The sequence below is a fragment of the Oryctolagus cuniculus genome, chromosome 6 (assembly GCF_051225735.1).
Source record: "Oryctolagus cuniculus isolate XC-2025 breed Fujian yellow rabbit chromosome 6, ASM5122573v1, whole genome shotgun sequence".
NCBI lineage: Eukaryota > Metazoa > Chordata > Mammalia > Lagomorpha > Leporidae > Oryctolagus > Oryctolagus cuniculus.
In genome coordinates this window covers 61,809,706-61,834,716 of record NC_142872.1, presented here as the reverse complement: position 1 = coordinate 61,834,716, position 25,011 = coordinate 61,809,706, and the positions used below count along the sequence as shown (strand labels likewise).

Sequence of the window (25,011 nt, the reverse complement as noted above, 5' to 3'; positions counted from 1 at the left end):
TCAGCAGCCAGGGGTGGGCCAGGAAGAAGCCAGGTGCCTGGAACCCCATCCGGGTCTCCCATGTGGTGGCAGGTGCCCAGTGCTTGCGCCATCTTCTGCTGCTTTCCCAGGTGCATTAGCAGGGAGCTGGATGGGTAGCAGAGCAGCCAGGACTCAGACCAGCACTCTGATATGAGATGCCGGCATCGTGGTTGGCAAGTTAGACAACTGTGACACAACACAGGCCCCCTGAGTAAAAATCGTCTGTGTCACATAAATGCAGCCGTTTCTGACGAATGCATTTGCTTTACCAGTGGCTACACACCATGATCCTACGCCACCAACATAGGGGCCACTGTTTGGTTGTGTCTGTCACCCTCTGCAGTTCCTCAGGTCCTTCTTGCTGGCACTGATCTCTGCAACCCTCCCCCGACCCCACCCTACGCCATATTGTTTTTTTTTTATCGATATCTCAACTGTGGTCAGAGAGGACAGTTATTTATTTTTTTTTTAATTTTTTTGACAGGCAGAGTGGACAGTGAGAGAGAGAGAGACAGAGAGAAAGGTCTTCCTTTGCCGTTGGTTCACCCTCCAATGGCCGCCATGCGCTGATCCGAAGGCAGGAGCCAGGTGCTTCTCCTGGTCTTCCATGGGGTGCAGGGCCCAAGCACTTGGGCCATCCTCCACTGCACTTCCCTGGCCACAGCAGAGAGCTGGCCTGGAAGAGGGGCAACCGGGACAGAATCCGGCGCCCCAACCGGGACTAGAACCCGGTGTGCCGGCGCCGCAAGGCAGAGGATTAGCCCAGTGAGCCACAGAGAGGACAGTTTAGGCATCTTTCCTGCCCTTCCCTACTGTAACTCCCCTTCCATAAAACAAGTATCCACTATGGGGCTTACTCCAACTGCCAGGTATGGCAATGCCAATTAGGTACCTGCAAATGGGCTCCAAAATGGGATTCTGGCTCAAGGTCATGCTGTCCACAGCATAAAATTAAATAGCTGTTGTAAAACAGCTGCTGACATGTTTCCGGACTCTGATACAGGCAGGGGATATAATCATATACTGGGAATATGACCATTGAAGTAGCTTTGTAGGCCCATTGGGCCAATTGTGAGCCAGACTTCTAACCAGCATTCCATTTATTACCTGGTCCCTGGACATTCCCACTCTCACAGGGAGACCATGAAGATGCTTATGGTTTGGAGTATCCATATGGACTCAGAACTGATAATTCCATAATCTTAGGAGTTCCAAGAACGTGCCCCCAGTCCTTGGCTCATTATCAACAGTCTCATATTTTAACCCCTTTGATCAAGCACACTTAAAATCCAGTCCATGGACCACTTTCAGCCGCACGTGGCTCCAGCGCGATGCCCAAGTCCAAGTGGGACAAGAAAGTGTCCTTAACCAAAACTGCCAAGAAGGGCCTGGAGCTGAAACAGAACCTGATAGAAAAGCTGCGGAAATGCATGGACACGTACAAGTACCTGTTCCTCTTCTCCGTGGCCAACATGAGGAACAACAAGCTGAAAGACATCCGGAACGCCTGGAAGCACAGCCGGATGTTCTTTGGCAAAAACAAGGTGATGATGGTGGCTTTGGGTCGGAGCCCGGCTGATAAGTACAAAGATAACCTGCATCAGGTCAGCAAGAAGTTGCAGGTGAAGTCGGCCTCCTTTTCACAGACCGCACCAAGGAGGAGGTGAATGAGTGGTTCACAAAGTATGCGGAAATGGACTACGCGCGAGCTGGGAACAAAGCCACTTTCACTGTGAACCTGGACCCAGGGCCGCTGGAGCAGTTCCCCCATTCCATGGAGCCACAGCTGAGGCAGCTGGGCCTGCCCACTGTTCTCAAGAGAGGTGTGGTGACCCTGCTGTCTGACTATGAGGTCTGCAAGGAGGGCGACGTGCTGACACCGGAGCAGGCCCGGGTCCTGAAGCTTTTTGGGTAAGAGATGGCTGAGTTCAAGGTGACCATCACATACATGTGGGATGCGCAGTCTGGAAGGTTCCAACAGATGGGAGACGACTTGCCAGAGGGCATGTCCGAGTCAGCGACAGAGTCGGAGGAAGACGAGAATGACTGAGTTGGGGCCTCTGGACGTCAGGGCTTGGCTGGACGTGCGGCGGTGCCGGGAGCAGCTGTTCAGTTTGCTGTGACTGAAGTCAAGGGAGGGCCACGGGGACTGTGCTTCTGCAAAGAATAAACTCCACCCACAGGCATTCCCTGTGGACGAGAGACTTTTCCCCGGAAAAAAAAAAAAATCCAGTCCATGATAGTCCTATTGCTTATGATAATACATGCTAGCTAATCATTGGAGCTCTTTCTGTGTGCTATCTCTTCCCTCCTTTCCAGTTGTGTTAGACTGAGATTTAACCTTAGCTATGGCTTGGTAGCCAGGAGAGGAGGTAAGGGCAGCTCCAGATGAAGGTACCTACAGAGGGACAGGACTCCTTACAGAACCTTCTGGCACGGGGCAAGACACCTCTGCCAACTGTGATGGTGCAGGGGAATCGATCAGGTATCGCCAGCATACATTCTGGCATCGCAGACTTTCCTGACATAAGCAGACTCCACGCATACATCTCTCATGATCACAGCTTCTATCTGTCACTTGGCTAGGTCTGCTTTTCCACTGCACCAGATAAAGGTATTTTATCACCAGAGGCTCTCACAATGATTTTTCTTTTTTAAGATTTATTTACTGGGACCAGTGCTGTGGTGTAGTGGGTAAAGCCGCCACCTGCAGTACCAGCAACCCAAATGGGTGCCGATTTGAGTCCCAGGTACTCCATTTCTGATCCAGCTCTCTGCTCATGGCCTGGGAAAGCAGTGGAAGATGGCTGAAGTGCTTGAGCCCCTGCACCCATGTGGGAGACCCAGAAGAGGCTCCTGCCTCCTGTTTGACCTAGCTCTGGCCATTGTGGCCATCTGGAGAGTGAACTAGCATATGGAAGCGCTCTGTCTCTCCCTCTATTTCTATAACTCTGCCTTTCAAATAAATAAAATAACCAGGCTGAAGCCATGAGCTCCATGCAGGTCTCCCACATGAGTGGCAGGAGCCCAGACACTTGAGTTGTCTTCCACTGCCTTCCCAGGCACATCAACAGGGAGTTGGATCAGAAGTGGAGCAGCCAGGCCTCAACACAGTGCACATATGGGTGCTGGCCTTGCAGGCAGCAGATAAACCCAGTGCACCACAGCACTGGCCCCACTCACCCTTTCTTTATCTGCTTTCTAATGAACACCTGCTTCTTACCATACTCTCTGAAGGTGTTAATGTACATAGTAGTAGTTGTCCAACTATCTGTGGAGACATTATTTTCCTGTAGCATCCTAACGGCAAAGGCATTACCCCCTACTGGGAAGTTTTTCCAAGTAATATCTGATGAAATCTTTCAAATAAGACCATCACAACATGCAGGGTACTCTCCAATCCACTCAGGAAAACAGTTTTTTGCCAGTTGGTTGATGATTAACGAACTCCAGTGCCACATCTCACTGCTGGTTTTCTTGGACCATTCCTGACATCACTTCTGTTAGTTTGGGTCCTTAAGAAGATGGGACCAGGGCAGAATTAGAGGTGCAAGCTATTTTCTAGGGCAATGTCTGTGTGGAAAAACTGACAGGGAGCCGGGGAGCCTAGGAGAGCCACTGCGCCATGACGAAGGCCTGTCTGCAGGGGAAAGAGGGAAGGGAAGATGATCGGGCAGGAAAGTCTTAGACTCCGTGTCTGCTGCAGTTTAATGACTGCTTCAGCAAGGCAAATGAGCAGCCTTTACGGCTTGACTCATAGCAGTGTGCCTGCCTTATTATGCTTGCCACGCTTAATCACTGGCTGGCAGTTCCCTGTGGCAAAGAATAGTCTTCTACAAATGCAGGAGTCGCTTCACAGCCCGGCACAGCTGCGTGGTGAGTCAGCTGTGCCCATGGGGGTAGGAAATTGGAGAAGTACATTTGCACGGCTGTCAGGGATGCGGTCCTGACTTAGGAACTCGGGCACTGCTCTAGCTGCATTCCAGGGCCTAGCCAAGCGCTCTCTCCATAAGAAAATGCTGAGCACGGGCTGTGCTCCCTTCCACACCCAGGCTTCTCGGCCTCTCTAATGCCATAGACCTGTTCCCAAACTCAAAACTGTTCCTTTACTATCTTATAAGCTGACTCACAAAGATTCTTAGGTTACCCTAGATTTTCCCTGAATTTTAATTTTCCTTCAGTTTACACTGGATGTGAAAATACCCTGTATTTTAGTTTCTGTGTCAAAAGATCTCATTGTTTTTTTCCTTCTAATTCCAAAGCTCACCTGAAATTCTCCAGGAGAGCTGGAATATTCTGAAGTATGGATGTGTTTCTACTCTATTCTGTACTCACCAAAGTCTTCCATTCAGACTACTGGAAGATCCTTTTCTTCTCCTTCCGAGCCCGGGTAGCTAAGCCTGAAACACTCATGACACAGTTCAAAACACAAGTTGGAAGAAGTCAGCAAGGAAAAATCAAAAAATGTTTATTATATGGTGTTTAATGAAGCAGAAATTTAATACATTTTCAACAAAACATACTAAATAAAGATTAAAGTATTTAGAATATTAATTTCAATGGAGTCTTCATTATTGTGTGGTTTATAACAGTAAGTGTGCATCCAGCATTAGATTCATATTTTAAATCTAATAAATACTGACTTTCTGATGAATTAAAACGGACTACTTAATGATGTCAAGTTATATAAGTCACATAAATACAAAAACACATTGAAGCAAACAGAATCCTTACATTCACCAAAAAATTTCATGCAGCAAAGATCATAGTATAAACAGATTTCATTTTGCAAAGGACTTAAATTGTATATGCTAGAATGCAACTCTTCACTCAAGGGTTCAGCAACCTGAAAGTCTACCCAGCATACTCCAACGATGTTGCCTGGCACTCCACATGAGGGAACTGTGGATCCTGAGTAATGTGTCCCTCAATTGCAAACAGATGGATTTGGTGAACAGTCGCAGGAAGACTACACTAGCCCAACACCTAGGCTGTTGTTTTCCTATGAGATGATTAACTTGTAACTATAGCCAACAATAAAACTATGAGTTATGTAGCAGTCCTTAAATCAGGTACTATTTCATGAGAATGGTGTGCATTGCCACTTGGTAGCATCTTCTGTCGTCACAAGAGAAGTGAGGCACTCAGCTTCTCACTGCCCCCAAGAGGAACAGATGTTATCACCATAACACCCCAGATGTAAAAGCAAAGGCCCTACCCCTCAGGGGAGAGAAGCAACTAGTGCACAGAGTGTGGTCATGGCAAGTCTTTCTGTCTTTCCCCCCGAATTTCCGGTTCCACCAAGCTTTTGATTAAATTTAGGGAAAGTGCACGAGCAAAAAGCAGAAAAACCAGCATAACTAATAGCTGATTACTATTTAATGTTAAGTAGAAAATAAAGGAACTTTACTGAAAATATTTCTAAATGATATTCAGAGTTCCAGATCTTTTATTTATTAACTTGAAAATAATGTATCTATTAATTAGAAGATTGGCAAGGAAAAGGGTGTCTCCTCCAATTTGGGCCCAAATATTTTCCTAAAATATTTTGTTATAATATAGTTCATTATAATATATCCATTTTATAAATGCTTATTTTTAATTTAAATAATCACTAGTTTAAACACCCAAAATAATTGTTGCTGCATAAATTACAGTTTTTCATCATAAAATAATTGAGAAGCTTAGAAAAAGGAAGCCAAAAATAGTTTAAATGAATCCAATTTTAATTTAAAACAGTTGCATCTAAATGAAAGGATGGGAAGAGACATTTAGCTTAGCGGTTAAGATACACACTTCCCAAATCAGAGAATCCGGGCTCAAAACCCAGTTCCAGCTCCTGGATCTAACTTCCTGCTAAAAAGGACCCTGGAAGGCAGCAGTAATGGCTCAAGTAATTGGGTTCCTGCCACCCACAGGGGAGACCTGCCGGCCTTCCCAGCTCCTGGCATTTATGGAGTTAGCCAGAGGCTGGAGCGTGTATTTTCTTTGTTTTTTCTTTCTTCCTGCCTTTCTTTCTTCTTCCCTCCCTTCCTTCTTTCCTTTCTTTCTCTCTCACTGTATCTCCCTGCCTTTCAAATAAATTAATTAAACATAAAATTTTAAGAATTTTAAAATAAAATGAGGAATGAATAAAGCAGAAGTTATGACTCACTAACACAGGGAAAAGTTGGCAATTGTAAATGCATACAATTGTAATGATATGCTAATTTTAATTTTAATGATAAAATTAATCTTAAAGTATATAGGGTAAATATTCATTCTGAAAATAACACTGGTATGCATACAATTATTGTTAACTAAAACTTTTGTTACCTTTAAGAGAAATACAATTAATATAAAGAAGGTAGTATTTCCACACAACTTTTAAAGTCTAAATTCCAACACACTGAAAGTAGTAAATAATTATAATTCAATTTAACATTGCATCCTTAAACTTTCCATAATCTTCTCTGGGAAACAAATCCAAAGATCAGTTAATCCTAAATAAAAGGTGATAAAAATGAATCTTGTCAATATAAAGTATCATACTTAGTAGTCACTGAAAATTTTTAACATACTAAGACTAGATAAAAACAGTTGGGCCACTCCCTGTATGTAGTGTTTAAATGACATTTCCTTTCTCCAACTGACCATAAAGTGCTTCTGACGGACTCAACATGTTACTTGTATTTTTTTAACTTTTATTTAGTAAATATAATTTTCCAAAGTACAGTTTATGGATTACAATGGCTTTTTCCCTCCCATAACTTCCCTCCCACCTGCACCCCTCCCATCTCCCGCTCCCTCTCCCATTCCATTCACATCAAGATTCATTTTCAATGTTACTTGTATTTTTTCCCTTTTCAATTTCTACCAAAACACTTAGTGACTTCAGCAGCAGCACTGACAAGAACTGTGTCACAAACACTACATCACCAACCTTTATCTCTAGGCCACTGCAGTCACGCACAAGCAAGGTCATTGCTTAGATCCGCTCATCACTTTGACCTTGTGCTGAAACTCCTAAAAGATTCCCAGCTGACATATTTCTGTCCTCCTGCCTTGTGTACCCCTGCACTCTCCCTGAGCAAGGCTTTGGCCCTCTCTGAATTGCAAGTGTCTTTAGCCACTCTCCGTGGCTCTACAGTTGCCTCTCTCATGAGTCTTGATCCAGTGATTAAGCCCCTGGAATCCCAACTCTAAAACTGAAAATTCCTCTTCACCCTAGACATTATGCATTCAGTTCTCTGCATCCTCACATTGGGGTTTTCATCTACAGCTGCTGTTAGAATGACACATGACCTCCATGCACTACAGGTTAGCATTCCAGCTCCAATACAGTACTTCCCATTGCTTGCATGGAATTTTTACCTAGGTACCTCACTATCACCTAATATTCAGCATGTCAAATATAAACTTAGTACCTTTATAAAATGAGCTCTTCTTCTTCTTTTAAAGATTTATTTAATTATGTTGTAACCACACAGGAAATATATAGCCGTTACATTGTCATTGGCTCTATTTCATTGAAAGAAATTATGAATGACTAATTAACAAAAAAATTCTATATGGGTGAAATGGTCATTTATACATTCAATTATTGTTTGTAGCCATTGTCTATAGTCTCACTAAACTAGAATCTTTTTGCTTTTAACTTGTTAAACTTCTTATTCTATGAAGTAGGAAGCCTTTTTACTGTAATGCAATTTTAAAATGTTATCTCAAAAACTAAAAAAAAAGTAGAAGGAAGGAGGGTGGCAGGGATGGAGGAAGGGAATATCATTGTTCTTAGACTTGTATCTACAAATTATATTAAATCTCTTAAAAATTAATTAAAATTAAATTTTAAAAGATTTATTTATTTACTAGAAAGGCAGAATTACAAAGACAGAGACAGAGAGAGAGAGATCTTCCATCTGCCAATTCACTCCCCAAATGGCCACAGTGGCTGAGGTTGAGCCATGCAGAGGCCAGGAGCCTGGAACTCCATCCAGGTCTCCCATATGAGAGGCAGAGGCCCAAAAACTTAGGCCATAACCCACTGCTTTCCTAGGAGTATTAGCAGGGAGCTGGATCAGCAGTGGAGCAGTTGGAACAGGAACCAGTGCCCAGCCAGGAAACTGGCGTTGCAAGCAGCAGCTTAACCCACTGTGCCACAACACAGACCCTCTCCTGAGTTCTTTATTTCTTATTTCCTCATTCTCAGAACTCAACGTCATCTTTCTCATCCACTACTCGTCATCAGCAGTCTCCTCTCTGACCTCTGTGCTCGCATTTCACTCTTTACTTGGACTGCTATTACAACCCCCAGATTTTGTTTTTTATCTCCTATTTCAACTCCACTCCAAACCTTTCCACAAACCAGATGAGTCTTTCTAAAATGCAGATTTTATAGTGCTAGTTCTTCAAAATGTTCTAGATATTGATGAACGGGATATTTGCATAGTCTCTTATTATCTCTCCATAAAATCTTTATTAAGAAAGGAAAAGTAGGGCCGGCGCCGCGGCTCACTAGGCTAATCCTCCGCCTTGTGGCGCCGGCACACCGGGTTCTAGTCCCGGTCGGGGCTCCGGATTCTGTCCCGGTTGTCCCTCTTCCAGGCCAGCTCTCTGCTGTGGCCCGGGAGTGCAGTGGAGGATGGCCCAAGTGCTTGGGCCCTGCACCCCATGGGAGACCAGGAGAAGCACCTGGCTCCTGCCTTCGGATCAGCACGAAGCGCCAGCCAAGGCGGCCATTGTAGGGTGAACCAACGGCAAAGGAAGACCTTTCTCTCTGTCTCTCTCTCTCTCACTGTCCACTCTGCCTGTCAAAAAAATAAAAAAAAAAAAAGGAAAAGTAGTAACTTTTATAAATGAACAAGTTAACATTATCGAAAATGGATCAAAGAAGATTACAAGGCTCCAGATATGATACTCTAAAAAGGAAGTATTCTTTGTACAATGTTCCAACCAAAAAGCTTAACATGAGTCAAAGCATGAGAAGGTACCAGTCAGTCCAGAGGAACGGTCTGAAAACCAACAGGCCAGCATTCTTTCAAAATGTCAGTATTGTGAAAACACAAAGAAAGGCTGAACAATTATTACACATTTGAGAAAACCAAAGGATCTGGTACCAGAGAAAATATCCCATTAAAATACTGAGATAATGGGAAGAAACTGAAGTATAAATAAATTACATGAAATTTTTAAGTCAATGTTAAATTTCCAGAATTTGATAACTGCAGTGGATTATATAAAAGATACTGGTGTTCTGTGGCCACACAGTAAAGTGTTATTGGAAATACTTGGTACACACAGGGAAAGAGAGAATGAAAAGAGGAAGCAAATGTGACAAGATGCTAAACATCACTGAATCTCGGTAAAGGTACACTGGAGTACTTTGTATTATTTTTACAACATTTCTGTCCACTTTAAACCACCAGAATAAAAAAATGAGAAAATGCTCCATATTTCTTCATAGCTTGCTGAATCTAGTACAAACCCTTGGCCCAGCATTTAGCTGAGACCTTTGAAATACAGCCTCAGTATACCTGTATGCCTGTATTCAATCAATCTTAAACAATCTCTAATCAAATCATACATTCCCTAAACACTTTCATGGAATCCATGAATTTGCTCATGTTTATGTCTAAAATATACTTTCCTCCTTACACTTTGACTTACAAAAGTCTAATTTCTCTTTCCCAAGGCCTACCTTATTCACTATTACTTTCCAGATCTCACCAAGCTGAATGTAATCTCTCCCTTAAAGCTGAATAAGCCCAGGTAATCAGTAAATTTGAGGCACAATTGAAAAGAACAGGGAAAGATAATATGCTCAATTTAAAGCACGCGGCATTAGAAAGTAACTATAAAAACAGCCTAAAGAAAAAGCAAAAGCACGTGACAAGAGATCAGGGATTGAATAGAGATTTAAGGATCATACACCTGGAGAGAGTAACTGAAGCTAAAATATCTGTGTAAATATGTAAACAGATGTAAACATCCTAGGATGGCATTTGTTATTAGGTGGCAGCAAACAGGACAGATTAAAAATATACAGAAAATATGGTCAGAGAGGCAGAACAAGACCATATCACAGTGTGCAAGACACTGAAAGAGAAAATGAAGTTACAGGAGCAGTGGTAATTCGTGCTAAATGTGACAGCATGTTCAAAGAGAAAGAGAACTTAGTGGAGAGGAGGAGGAGGGAGTGCAGGGAGCTGAAGAGGAGGAGAAAGAGGAAATGGAAGAGGAAAAACCCGGACCATAGAGAGAGTAGTTTCAACAGCCCAACAGGGATGAGGTTTAAACGAAGTCTCTGCCGGCGCCTCGGCTCAATACGCTAATCCTCTGCCTGCGGCGCCGGCATACCAGGTTCTAGTCCCGGTCGGAGCACCGGATTCTGTCCCGGTTGCCCCACTTCCAGGCCAGCTCTCTGCTGTGGCCAGGAATGCAGTGGAGGATGGCCCAAGTGCTTGGGCCCTGCACCCCATGGGAGACCAGAAGCACCTGGCTCCTGCCTTCGGATCAGCACAGTGCGCCAGCCGCGGCGGCCATTGGAGGGTGAACCAATGGCAAAAAGGAAGACCTTTCTCTCTCTGTCTCTACCTCTCTCACTGTCCACTCTGCCTGTCTAAATAAATAAATAAAACAAATGAAGTCTTAAATGTCAGCAAATAACTGTCATCTAACTAATATGTGCCAGACAGTGAACTTGAGGAAGGAAACAGGCTAAAACTGGTACACACTAAAGGCTGAAGAAGGTAGGATAGAAAAAGGAAGGGGGAAAAAAAACCTCAATTTTATTATCTAAAGGGATTCTTACCAGAAGATGATAAGAAGATTCATCATATTTTGTCAGCCTAGGAACACAAAATATAAGGAAAATTCAAGTTGGCTGTTAGCACTGTTTTTCTCATTACTACACACATATTAAGGAATAAAAAAACCCACATTTTTAAAGTACAATTATTAGCTTTTTCAAAAAGTTTTTGCAATCTAGTTTAAAATTACAATGCAAAAAATGAATTACAAGGGAACTTTTGCTTATGAGCTATTTCTGAAAAAACACAGTATATTATTCTAAGTTATTAAATAATCCTTACAAAATGACTGTATGTTTAGTAAAAGACCTCTGAGTCACAAAAGAACCTGACAAATTCAAGGTTATACAGTGCTCTGGATTAGAACTCAGAACAATGACAAGGCGTTTTACACATTACTTATCTAAACATCCTTTTAAGAAAGCTGTGACTGGGGCTGGCTTTGTGGCACCGCAGGTTAAGATGAAGCCTGCCACACTGGCATCCCAAATCCGAGTACTGGTTAGAGACCCAGCCACTCAGCTTGCCATCCAGCTCCCTGCTACTGTGCCTGGGAAAGCAGAAGAGGGCCCTAGTACTTGAGTCCTTGCCACCTAAGTGGAAGACCCAGGTGACCCACCACCATGGCCATCTGAGGAGTGAACCAGCAGATGGAAGATCTCTTATCTCTCTGTGTCTTTCCCTCTGTTACTCTGCTTTTCAAATAAGAAAAAAAAAAAAAAACCTTAAAAAAAAATCTGTGATTCTGTGATTATTTTTCTTCATTCTAACCCCTGCTCCTGCTTCATCCTTCTTCTTAACTAGGTAAGTTAAATAGAAGATCACTTACCTGAGTGTGATTTATATGCTAGCATTTGTCATTTTTGCAGACAATTTATAGTACTATTGACGCAATACTATACTCGTTAAGCAGTAATAAATTTCGAATGTTACACTTTTGCAAGATGGTATTCTGTTTTAATGACTATCTTATGAAAATATTCCTCACAAAATTAAATACTGCAGGTGTACTGACTGTCAAATAGGTGTCACAAGTAACTGTACTCAGAACCCACAAAGCATTCCTCAAGACAGAATGTATATTAGGACATGCATGCAAAGGAAAGAAGTAACTTTTGATTTGTAAATTCATATGCCATTATTAGTTACATAAATTTTAGTCAACTTAATTTTTTGAAAATTCAGAACTTCCAATTATTTTAATTTGCATAGTAGATTACAACTAATTTTGCTCTGACCACAATATCAGTTCAGTATTGATGCAGCTTTAAAGTAGTTTAAAACATGAGTTGTTTTACAGTAATAAAATAATGACATCAAGATCATACCTCAAGGACAAATTCTGTTAAATGCATTAAACTGGATTGCAGTATTCATAGAGAGGAAATGACCACATGAATCCAGTGACACAGAATGTATAATTTTATATTGTCATTAAAATTTTTAATTCATATGGGTGAGTTTTGTAATTTTTATTAACAGTTGGCATTAAGATTCACACTTAACAGTGTGTTCCTTTGTTCAGTAACCTCCTGCACTCCTCCACTCATTCTACACCTGTGGTCTACTCTATATTCTTACTTGAATATATTCCATACCTTTAGTTATGATGAGTAATAAGAACATGGTAATCTCATGTCTATAGTTCTTGTATTATTCAATTTTCTGTTTGTACAATGAAATCCTAAGACAAGCTAGTTCCAGCTCATAGTTTTGGAGAGTCACAGTCCAAGATTAGGAAGACCTCACTGGTTTGTTCTCTGTGATGGCCTTTTCACTGTCAGAGTCCCAAAGCAGCGTGGAGCACCACCTGACAAGAGGGACCTGAGTCTATCTGTCTACATGGTTTCATCATGGTGAACCCATCTGAAGGACCCAATCCAATCCAATCACCTCTAAAAATCTCCACTTCAAACATCAAAATTAGGTTGTTTCTTTTTTTTTTAAAGATGTATTTATTTATTTGAAAGTCAGAGTTACACAGAGAGAGGAGAGGCAGAGGGAGAGAGAGAAAGGTTTTCCATCTGCTGGTTCACTTCCCAACTGGCCGCAATGGACGGAGCTGTACTGATCCGAAGCCAGGAGCCAGGAGCTTCTTCCAGGTCTCCCATGTGGGTGCAGGGGCCCAAGGACTTGGGCCATCTTCTACTGCTTTCCCAGGCCATAGTAGAGAGCTAGATAGGAAGTGGAGCATCTGGGACTCGAACCAGCACCCACATGGGATGCCGGTGCTATAGGCCAGGGCGTTAACCCACTGCACCACAGCACCGGCCCCAGATTAAGTTTCTACCATCTCAGATAATTAACCTAAGACTCTGGGTGGCATTTAACACATGGAACTTAGGTACCATTCAATATCCAAACTAATATCCAAACCACAGAAGTTAAGTACATTGCATGTGGCAAGAAAACTACCAGTCTAACATGATTCAAGGATAACTAAACTGTTACAAAAGCCAGTCCCCTTTAATACATCAAAAACTGTGTTTACTTACTTGCATTAGATAATTTTTGGCATTTTAGCCTAAGTCTATATTTTTCATTTTCTTCAAGCATTTTGGAAATGACCTTGTATACGCTATTCCATACTGAAACCTTAAAAAGATAAGCATAATTAAGGAATGCTGAACAGAGAAGAAGGAATATATTTTGATAGAGGCAATTAGGAGTGAGTCAACTGTAACACATGTCCATGGATATAATTACTATAAAGCAATATCAGTACTTAGAGGTCTAAAGCTAAAATGTAATTGTTTCCCCAGAATCACTGAAATCTCTGATCTTTACTTCCAGCTTCTTAGAATTTCCTCTCTATAGGATTTAAAGAATCCGTCCTGGATGAGCTTTCCTTAGACAGCAATGTCAAGCAATTCCTACTTAAATGGTTCCAACACATTCAATTACCAAAGGTAATAAAAATGGCAAATTTCTTCCTATATCTAAACCACTGGGCAATGATTTGATTTTTTTAATGTATTTTATTCCAGTTAAAAATTAGATAGTTCTCCTAGGACATAATTTGGCACAATTACCAGAGAGCATGAATACACAAGAATTGAAAAAAATGAGGACTATGACTCCAAACAGATAGATCTAGACTCAAACACTAGCCTTGCTACTTTTATTTGACATTGGGAAAATATTTTATTCTTCACTAGGAATGGCTTAAAACACTAGGTTATTAGAATTACTGAAAAATATGTACACAAAGTACTAATTCCAGTGCCTGGTACAATGTGGTTAAAAGTAAATACTGGCTAATCCTCTTTTCTCCCTGCCCAAAAGCTCTTGGTAGAAATATTTCTTAGTTCAGCAGGAAAATTACATACTCACTCAAAATACATTCAGTACAAGGTTAGTCACTTTGGGTTGCTATTTTTCAATATACATGAATTATAAATCAAACAACCTCCTCCTGGTGTGATTCCATCCTGTGTGGCTGTTCTTTGCAGCAGTGGGCGTCTTATCTCCATCTGCATTCTCTCCCACCTAAGTTTGTCCCTCCACTTCATGGAAGGTTCGATAGATGTGGACATGAGCCCCACTGAGGCCCCAGAACTATCTTTTTGGTTGTGAACTAAAGGCCGACAAAGAGTATCACTCTGAAGTGGACAAATGAAACTGAGCACGAGTTATCTTTAAGGACAGCCAGTTTAGGCGCTGGGGCAAAGGATGAACTGCACATTGCTGAAGCAGAGACAACCAATGAGGAAGGCAGTCCAATTCAAGTAACACTGGCAACTTTGAAAATGGACAGCCAACGGTTCCGTTGGGGGCTTTGAAATACCACCACCTGTGGTCGTAAGGTTGAAGTGTGGTTCAGGGCCTGTGCATATTAGTGGACAGCACTCAGTAGGTGTGGAGGAAGATGCAGAGTCAGAAGGCGAATAGGAAGAGGATGTGAAGTATTAAGTGTACCTGCAAAGCGGTCTGCCCCAGAGGCGGCAGCAAGGTACCACAGAAAAAAGTAAAGCTTGCTGCTGATAGAGATGATGGAGATGATGATGATGATGAAGATGATGAGGAAACCGAAGAAAAAGCTCCATTGAAGAAATCTATATGAGCTACCCCAGCCAAAAATGTACAAAAATCAAACCAGAATGGGAAAGACTCAAAACCATCAACACTAAGATCAAAAGGTCAAGAACCCTTCAAAAAACAGAAAAAAAAAAAAAAAAAAAAAAAACCTCCTAAAACACCAAAAGGATCTGGTTCTGGATAAGACACTGAAGCAAAAATGCAAGCAAGTATAGAAAAAGGTGGTTCTCTTCCGGAAGTGGAAGCCAAATTCATCGATTATGTGAAGTACTGCTTCCGGATGTCTGACTAGGAGGCTATTCAAGATCTTTGGGAGTGGAGGAAGTCTCATTAAGAAAATAGTTTAAATGTTTTGTTAAAATTTTCGGTCTTATTCCATTTCTGTAACAGTTGATATCTGGCTGTCCTTTTTATAATGCAGAGTGAGAACTTTTCCTACCGTGTTTGATAACTGTTGTTCAGGTTCCATTGCCAAGAATGTGTTGTCCAAAATGCTTGTCTAGTTTTTAAAAATGGAACTCTACCCTTCGCTTGGTTTTAAGTATGTATGGACTATAACGATAGGACACAGAAGCATCAGTGGTCAGTTATAGAAATGGCGGGGAGACAAATATACATGTGAAACAAACTCAGTATTTTAATAAAGTAAAAAAAAAACTCCAAGCTCAGAAATACCATAATTTTTGTGTTATTATCAATTAACAATTTCTTTAAAGTATAAAATATATGGTGTCAATTAAAAATTAGTAAACATATAACTTTAATATGTTTAAAACACTCAAGTTACCATGACACTTGGATAACCAGTGGTGAGAATGTTTCGGCAATAAAGGTTCATCTTTGTCAGATTTCCTACCAGAAACTTAATATGCATTCTTTGTCTTTCAAAAAAAGCAACATTACAGCAATATAGATACATGATTCTTTTCTATGAAATCCATTATTTTCTTCCTAAACTACATTATCTATCACAATTTGTTATAGTCTGTGGATGATATATATACTTTTCAAAATCTCCCAGTGGGTTACATTTTGATTTAAAAAATTTGATAACTTTAAACATTGAAAAGATCATTCTTTATGGTTAATAAATACTTCCAAAACCAGATGGATTTCTACTACATTACTTCTGCTTCCTCACTTTAGAAGATTAAATTATTCAAAAGATACAGCTACTTCCACTGTCTTGAATATTTTCACACATTTGTATTTAGAGAGGATGATCTAAAACTCAAACACTGCTCACTTGACAACAGTATACCTTTTTCTTTTTCTTCAGGATTTTGGAAGCTTCATTCAATGGTATGGGGAAATCGAACTTTCCATCTGCATCCTTCCGGATTAAACCTAATTTTTAAAAAATGGAGTGAAATGGTGAAATATCAACAGCATGTATTTTTTAAGGATTTACTACACTGAGAATAAAGACGGTAGAAATGGCTCTTGAATTCTCTTTCAGGATTTTACACTTGGTGTTTTTCTGAAGTCTAGGTAAGACTTGTTTACCAATTAGCTAATATTCTGAAAACAACCAAGAAAACTAGAGACAAACAACATTTTAAGTACCCAGGAAATCATCCACCTAGTTCAGTCTCTTTTCTAATTTGTGAGTTCCAAAAAGTCAGCAACAGAGTAACAAATAAATGCCAGAAACCACATATTGGCCCAGGGTAGCTCTGTAGTCTCCAGTTTTCTCTCTCTCTCTCTCTCTCTCTCTCTCTCTCTCTCTATATATATATATATATATCACTTTTCTCCAAATATATTATTATACTTTGAACTACACAAAACACCTGGTAGTTATGCATATACTAGATTCTTCAGGTTCATGGAAAATGTTTATCATGGGGAAACAGTGTATGGATTTCAAAATTTTTTTTGCTCACATGATTTTATCTCTTAATTCTATTTTCCACTAGCTTTTTGAAGTGCCCTCCTTTATTAGCCTGGCAGCCTCTGCACATGCTACAACATTACGTGTGTCCGGATCCATACATACACCTGTACACTGTCAGGAAATTCTCCATTTGTTCAACACCAGCTCATTTGAAAAAACAAACAGAATAGCCGGCACCGCGGCTCAATAGGCTAATCCTCCACCTAGCGGCGCCGGCACACAGGGTTCTAGTCCCGATCGGGGCGCCGGATTCTTTCCCGGTTGCCCCTCTTCCAGGCCAGCTCTCTGCTGTGGCCCAGGAAGGCAGTGGAGGATGGCCCAAGTGCTTGGGCCCTGCACCCCATGGGAGACCAGGAGAAGCACCTGGGTCCTGCCTTCGGATCAGTGCACCGGCCGCAGTGGCCATTGGAGGGTGAACCAACGGCAAAAGGAAGACCTTTCTCTCTGTCTCTCTCTCTCACTATCCACTCTGCCTGTCAAAAAAAAAAAAAAAAAAAAAAAACACACACACACACACACAGAGAAAAGGACAGCTCACATGTCAGCTCCTCTGCAACGTCTTCCTTCAAGCACATACAGCAAGCACTGACTCGTGGAACACTTTCTTCCCAACACTTGGCACATGCTTACATCATGTGTTCATAACGTGTCTCCTCTCCTAAGCTATGACCTGGTGGGCAATGGCCATCTATGTCCTATTGACACTACTACCAGACACACCTTAGTACTAATAAAGGTTTTTAGAGTGAATAAATTTCCTGACTCTACTCACTAAACCATGCTGCTTTATAAGGGTTAGACGGCCGGGCTCGTGCCGCAGCAGGGTGAGCCACTGCCTTCAATGCCTTCCCAATGGCTGCTCCTGGCTTCAGCCTGGCCCAGCCCTGGCTGTTGTGGCTATTTGGAGAGTGAATCAGCAGATGAAAGATTTCTTTCGCTAACTTGTTCTGTAACTGTTTTTCAAATAGATAAATAAATCTTTTTTAAAGGAAGACAGAGACACAGAGACAGACCTAAGAGACAATTGTGTGATGTTTAAAAAAAAAAAAAAAACTGTAAGGGTTTTCAAGTCCAAAGACAAAATTATAAAACAATGAGCGTGCATTCCCTGAAAGCCTATACACTTCATCTCCTTGTGTCTGGAACACTCCCCAACTCAGCCCTTCCCCACCTCTTTTCTGCCCTGTGACCACCATACAATTGGCTTTCTTCCATTCTTCAGTAGTTAGCTTTCCAGGGAGCCTTCTCTGATCTCAAAAAGGATCCTATGCTCAGTGATAGGATTTATCACATTGTTCACTTGAGGAGTATGATTTATGATTTCTTTTTTTTTTAAAGATTTATTTATTTTGAAAGAGTTACACAGAGAGAGGTAGGGAGAGACACAGAGATAGATCTTCCAATTGCTGGTTCACTCCTCAAATAGCCACAAGGACCAGGATTGGGCCAGGCTGAAGCCAGGAGCCAGGAGCTTCATCCAGGTCTCCCTTGTGGGTGGCAGGGGCTCAAGCACTTGGGATCTTCTCTTGCTTTCCCAGGCCATCAGCAGGGAGCTGGATCGGAAGGGGAGCAGCCGGGACACATGAGATCCCAGCGTCACAGGTGGCAGCTTTATCCATTATACCACAGTGCCAGCCCTGGAGTACAAGTTTTTTTTCACTAGAGGTCCTCTGTTTAATTCTATAGATATTATATGCACCGTGGGTTGTTTCCCCTGCCAAATGAACTAGAATATGCTCTAAAATGGAATTTTCCAATTTGTGAGAAGCGTGCCACTGATTCTCGGTGAGGTACAGACCTAGCACTAAAGGAACACAGGGTAAGAAACTCACATGGTAAGAAACTCCTTCCTTGGCCTATTCTTTTTAATCTTCTGATTGCGTCAAGGAGAAGATGTGAGTATGGTACCACTGTATCATTTAGACTTCCCCGAGACGCTAATCTCCCTTTCTGGATGCAGACACTCTTCTGCAGACAACGTATTTAGCTAGAATGTAATAATACTGTTTTTCCTTTATTAGATTTGGCTTATTTCTATTTATGGCAAATGGTAGAGATTTTCCACTGAGGTAATGATGTAAAGTACTCTTAGAAGAAGTTCAGTTAAGAGAGAAAATGCACCTATTTAAATAAATGTATGAAGTAAATGTCAATACAGATGATACACAGATACGACATAAGAAAACAAGTTTAGGAAACCCTCATCTCCTTTTACCCGGATGCTTCCTTCCCTCTAAATATGGACAACCATGGAAATGCTAACTGTACTTGCATCATTCCCAAATGCTGTTTTTAAATCTTACCTAACCTGGACCTGTATTCCTTAAGGATAAAATAAGAGCCATCAAGTCTACTTTTAATTACTTAGAGATCTAAAATCTGTCAAGAAGTATAGAGAATATGAAAAAGAAAAAAAACTAGATTGTTTTTTCCACTTCTTCACTGACACTAGTTCTAGCATATTTGGTCCTGACACATTTTTTTCTCTAGCCCTCTTTCCACACACGCTGACCAAGTCCAACAGTACTTCTAGTTCCTCCCTCACCACTGTCTATCCCTGATCCATGCGCTGTGCTCTGCTCAGACGTTTTGCTCAGCTAGAATTCCCTCCTGCCTTAGCCCATATATAAATCTTATTGTGATTCTACCACTAGGAAACCTTCCCTGATTCTCTCATCTCCAACTTACTCACCACTTCCAAAGCATCCATTTGTACCTCCACGATAGCATTCATCACCCTATATTTTACATAAATTATGACTAAATCTCCCAAGTTCCATGAGGGCAGGACGCCAGCCTCATCACTCAGACTTGCTCCTGGATATCTAAATTCCAGTACATCTTACAAACAGCTTATGAGTTTATCTTCCAGAAGTGAACTTATCTCTGATGACTTCAATCTACCTTTCAAGCCTTAAATTAAAACAACAACAACAACAACAACAAAACCTCTACCCAATGTGCCAAACACTGTGTTAGGCTCTGCATGCACTGCTTCATTTAATCTTCACAGAAACCCTTCAGGGTAGGAAGTACTAGTCTCATTTTATAGATAAGGAAATTGAGGATCAGAGCAGTTAACTAACATGGTCCACAGTCCACACTGCATGCTAATAGATGACAGAGCCAAGATAATGTCTTTATGCTTTCACAGCCGATGCCCTTGATGATCTCTGTTGTTCTACCAGCCCTCTCTCTCCTCACGTCCCCTGGTTTCCTGCCTCTACGCTTCTTTCTCTGAACTTGATTATCAAAGCCCTTCCTCAAGTCTCTCTTACAAGACTCTCCCGACAAGCTTATATCCCCATTATTCACATATACACCCCCCTGAGAACAGAATATTTGTCTGATACATTTGGGTGGCCAGCATCTGCTGTAGTACTCACAATGTGGTGCATGTTAAATGAACACTGTTGGACGGATAATTCACCTTTGTTCCCCAAAGAAAGCCAGGCATAAGTATGTAATGAATATCTACATTAAAAATATTCAAAACTGCATAAAATCTAAGGACAAAGGAAATTTTGGGCTTGATTCAAATGTCCTTCCCAGAACCCCCTTCACTTGACTGTGTGTGTGTATTCCTGATTTCACAAGCATTGAAGTCAATGTCTCCACCATTCCCCCAGCTGCCCAACACAGAGACTTCAGACCTGATATCAACTCCTCCTTCTCTCCTTCACGTAGTTGTGTGATCCTGCCCATTCTGCCTCCACTGCCAGTGCCTTACTTTGTCTTTCCTCTGGACTGCTGCAATTCCTTGTAACCAGTCTCTGGCCTCTGATCTGGCTACAAAGACAGATTAAACTCACCCTCAATCTGCAGATACTAGACAATAACCAGGAAGGTCAGAGCACAGATGACAGGGTAGATATTTCAGTATGCAATTTAAAGGACCAGACACCACATGTAGCAAGCATGCAATCTGGTGGGAAAAACTCAGTTTAAAGGAGGCAATCAAGATTTAAAGGGACAGTCTTCCAATGGCATGGTTTCTGGAGGAGGAAAAGAAAAAGGAAGGGCTGTAAATTAGGTCACAAAGAAAACACCAGTAATCTATAAAGCAGACACATTCAACACTTTCTGGTCACAACACAGTGGGACTAGAGTTTATCAGCAAAAACAAAAGTAGAAAAACCTTGGAAATGTAAAAAATGTAAATCTGCTAAGCAACGCCAGTTGCCACACTGAAAATTACAGAATTTTAAAACAGATAGTGATAATAAAAACACTACATATCAGAATCCATGAGATTTACTTCAAGTAGTGGTGAAAAGTTAATTCATGGGGCTGGCACTGTGGCATAGTGGGCTAGGCCCCTGCCTACAGTGCCAGCATCCCATATGAGCGCTGGTTCGAGTCCCAGCTGCTCCACTTCCGATCTAGCTCTCTGCTATGGCCTGGGAAAGCAGTGGAGGATGGCCCAAGTGCTCCTCTGGCTCCTGATTCTAGTTTCCTGCTAATGCAGACTCAGGAAGGCAGTGGCAATTGCTCAAGTAAGTGGGTTCCCGCTCTGCATGGGAGATCTGGATTGAGTGCCCAGCTCCTAGCTTTAGCCTGGCCCAGCCACAGCTACTGCCAGCACTTGGAAAGCACACCAGCAGAGGGTCTCTATCTCTCTCTCAGCCTTGCCCAGACCTGGCTGTTGTGGGCATTTAGGGGAGAAGCATTTAGGCCTTTCTTCTCACCACATTTCAAATAAATAAATAAATTTTAAATCAATCAAAATCTTGGTTTTGTTTAAATTAACAAAATGAGCAAAATATTGTCTGATTTGATCAAGGAAAAGTGAGAAAGCACAGATAAATTAATAAAAATGACAAGGAAGAAAACAACCATTAAACACAAGAAAATTTGTTAAAAGCTTAAGTCACTACTTTCAGGTCTCTATGCAAATACATTAAACTTAGATGAAATGGATAAGATAAAATAGATAATTGCCTGAGGAAACACAGATTACCAAAACTGACCCATCAGAATTTACAGACCAATTTCCATAGAAGATAGAAAAAAGTTTTCAAGGAATTATCCCACAAAAAGTATTAGACCAAATTGTTTCATATAAGAATTTTACCAGGCTTTCCAGTGTTCCATAAGTTATTCCAGAGTATTGAAACACAAGGAAAAAAATCCGTAAATATTTTTATAAAGAATAACCCTTATACCTAAGCCAGGTGAACAAGCATAAAGAAAGGAAAACTACAGAGCAGTATCTCATCCAAAATATCTAACCAAATTATTAGCAAACAAAGCCCAACAACATATTAAAAATAGTATATCAAGAATGCAATGTTGACCTGATACCAGGAAATTCATTTATATCATATTACATATTAATACATCTGAGGAAAAAATAGGATCATCTTCATAGAGCTGAGAAAGCTTGTGACAAAATTCAACACTGGCTCATGACGAAAAAATAAATAATTTTAATATTGAGGAATTTTTTTAATAGTTCAAATAAATACATGTTTTGGTTCCAAAGCCAATATGTTATTTAATAGGGCAACAGTAGAGGCATTTCCACTAAAATCAAGAAGAACAAAGTAAGGATGTCCACTATCTCCAATACTGTTCATTCTTGTACTCATCATTATCTAACACAATTATGTAAAATAAATCTATTGTAGACCTAAGAATGGATAAAGAGAAATAAAATGATCTTTTATAAATAAAATGTGCCTGGAAAATTATGAGAATCAAGGATAAAATTCTAATAACAAGATAATTTGGTGAATTTATAGGATCTAAAAGTAACACATGAAACTCAATAGGCCAAGTGACAGAATTTACAAAAGCCTGCACATTGGATAATTCCATTTAAATGAAATCTTCAAAGAAAGAAAATCTATGGAGACACAAAGTAGGCAAGTGCTAGTTCAGGGCTGGAATTTGGGGTTAGTGGAAGTGAGAGGGAATGGTGCATGACTGCTAAATCAGTACAGGATTCTAAAATAGATTACAGTGATGGCTACACAATTCTGTGAATAGGCAAAAACTACAAAATTGTGTCCTTTAAGTGGTTGAACTGCATGCATTGTGAATGATATCTCAGTTAACCTGTTTAAAAAAAATGGTGCAAGTAGAGGAAAGGGCTCTCAAAGAGAGTCAAGAGCCCCTAAGGTGAGGGGAATGCTCCACATCACGACGTGCGGGTAGTGACTAGAACATGTAAATCTGTCAAGCATTCTCAAAACATACATATTTTTTCAGATTTATTTGAAAGGCGGAGTAACAGAGCAAGAGAGTGTAGGGAGCAGCGAGAAAGACAAAGACAGAGCTCTTCCATTTGCTGGTTCACTCATCACATGGCCCCAGGCTGCAGCCAGGAGCCACTAACTCCTGCGGGGTCTCTCACCTGGGGGACAGAGAGCCAAGCACTTGGCACCTTAACAGGAAGCTGGATGGGAAGTGGAGTGGCAGGGACTCTACATTATAGGCAGTAGCTTAACCAGCTGCACATTGTAATCTTTTTTTTTTTTTTTTTAAGATTTATTTATTTGAAAGAAGAGTTACAGAGAGAGAGACAGAGAGAGAGAGAGAATTGGTCTTCCATCCACTGGTTCACTCCCCAAATGGCTGCAACAGCCAGAGCTGAGTAGATCCAAAGCCAGGAGCCAGGAGCATCTTCCAGGTCTCCCAAGAGGGTGCAGGGACCCAAGGTTGGGCCACCTTCCACTGCTTTTCCAGGCCATAGCAGAGAGCCAGAGCAGAAGTGGAGCAGCCCGGACTTGAACCAGTGCTCCTATGGGATGTTGGTGCTGCAGGCCAGGGCTTTAACCCACCGCACTACAGTGCAGGCCCCGTGCACAATGTAATCTTAAACAAAACTGATTTTAACTTATTCATCTTTTTGAGCAACACGCTTTCCGTACACAGAGGGCATCACGGACCAGGAACCCTTATGGACAACAGCAAAAATAGATCAAATTCATAGAAATAAACTTAGTAATCTGGTAAACTCTATAAGGAGACAAGTCTTCCTGAAAGCCTTCCTGAATGACACCAAAGCAGACAGGAGAAGTGGAAAGGCACTGGCTGCTTTCACACGGGCTGACAACGCCCTGCGCATGCCAGTCGCCCCTGCTGAACAATTTCAAAGGAGCCAAGAGCAGCCAGGGCCTCAAAACCCTGGCGGCCCTCAGTGGCTTCCGCTCCATCACGTCGCCTTGCAGGACCCTCGTCTCTACCGCGGCCGCCATTTTGCAGAGCAGCCTTGCAAGTGAATTAAGGGCTTTTCCGGCCACCCCCAGCCTACGGCCTCCTCACAGACGGACGGGCAGCCTCGGCCTGGCCGGCTGACCAGACCGACCGCTCACCCGCGGCCTGAGAAGCCACCGACACCAGGGCCGCCCTGGGCCCTCAGACGCCGGGACAAGGTGGCCGCCCCGCCCCGCCCCGACGCCCCGGCCACCTGCACGCGCCGGCGGCCCGCGGCTCCTCCGCACTCGCAGCGCCGGCCCCTGGGAGGAGGTGGAGGCCTCAGCGCCCAGGCCCGGGGCCGCTGGGGCCGCCACCGCGGCTTCCGGTGGCAGCGGCTCCTCCTCGTTGTTGTCGTGTGCCTCCAGCCCCGGGCACGAAACCCCCTGAGACTGGCGGCCGCCCAGCTGCAAGACGCTGCCACACTGGTGCGAGCCGAAGCGGGTCACACAGACGAAGCGCGCCCGCCCCTGGCCCTGCTTCTGCCTCTGGTCTTTTGCCGCCATTGTGGGTTCTGTCACGCAGCCACCACTGTGGCCCTCAGCAACCAGCGGCCAAGGAGGGGGTGGGAGGGCTGGACCATTTTGGGGCGGGGGGGGCGCTGCTATGTGTTGGAGTGAGACCACTGCGCGCATAGGGGGGTGCTGAGCTGATTGAGTGGGCGGCAAGGGGGGCTGCTGTGAGCTGGGGGCAGTGCGGTGCGGACCGAGAGGTACCACCAGGGTCCCACCTTGGAAATGGTGCCAAGGGCTAGAGCGGGCCACCGTGCGGGCAGGCAGGGACGTGGGGATGGGCGAGGAAGGAGGACAGGAGAGGGACCAGGGAGCCCGCCGCTCTGTGGCGTCTGGGGAGGTGGGAGGCTGAAGCGAGAGGGAGGGTAGAGGGAGCAAGAAGATGCTTGATGCTTGGTTGAGAAGGAACGCAGATCTGTTAAGTGATGCGGAAGTTTGGGGTCCAGTATACTATACTTGCCGATTAGGTCAAAGCTGCGTCATGCCGTATTGACACCTCTGAAGGCATGTATCCTTACTGAGTGTTTTGGTCTCTTCATGCTGTCAGTTAAATGAT

At 42.5% G+C, this 25,011-nt stretch overlaps 1 protein-coding gene and 2 pseudogenes across 1 annotated transcript; 2 read left to right on the top strand and 1 right to left on the bottom strand.

Annotated features, from left to right (window-relative positions):
* The first annotated feature begins 1,318 nt into the window (after positions 1-1,318).
* Positions 1,319-2,223, top strand: LOC100343453 (mRNA turnover protein 4 homolog pseudogene; annotated as a pseudogene).
* A 1,917-nt stretch (positions 2,224-4,140) lies between these two features.
* On the bottom strand, positions 4,141-24,486 carry C6H5orf47 (chromosome 6 C5orf47 homolog). Its single transcript, XM_017341584.3, has 5 exons — positions 24,158-24,486; positions 16,108-16,193; positions 13,304-13,403; positions 10,811-10,847; positions 4,141-6,503 (listed from the first exon to the last, which is right to left on the bottom strand). The coding sequence occupies exons 1-4, from the start codon at positions 24,447-24,449 to the stop codon at positions 10,843-10,845; spliced, it is 483 nt and encodes a 160-aa protein (XP_017197073.2). The 5' UTR covers positions 24,450-24,486; the 3' UTR covers positions 4,141-6,503; positions 10,811-10,842.
* On the top strand, positions 14,304-15,352 carry LOC100338472 (nucleophosmin pseudogene; annotated as a pseudogene).
* Positions 24,487-25,011: the final 525 nt, after the last annotated feature.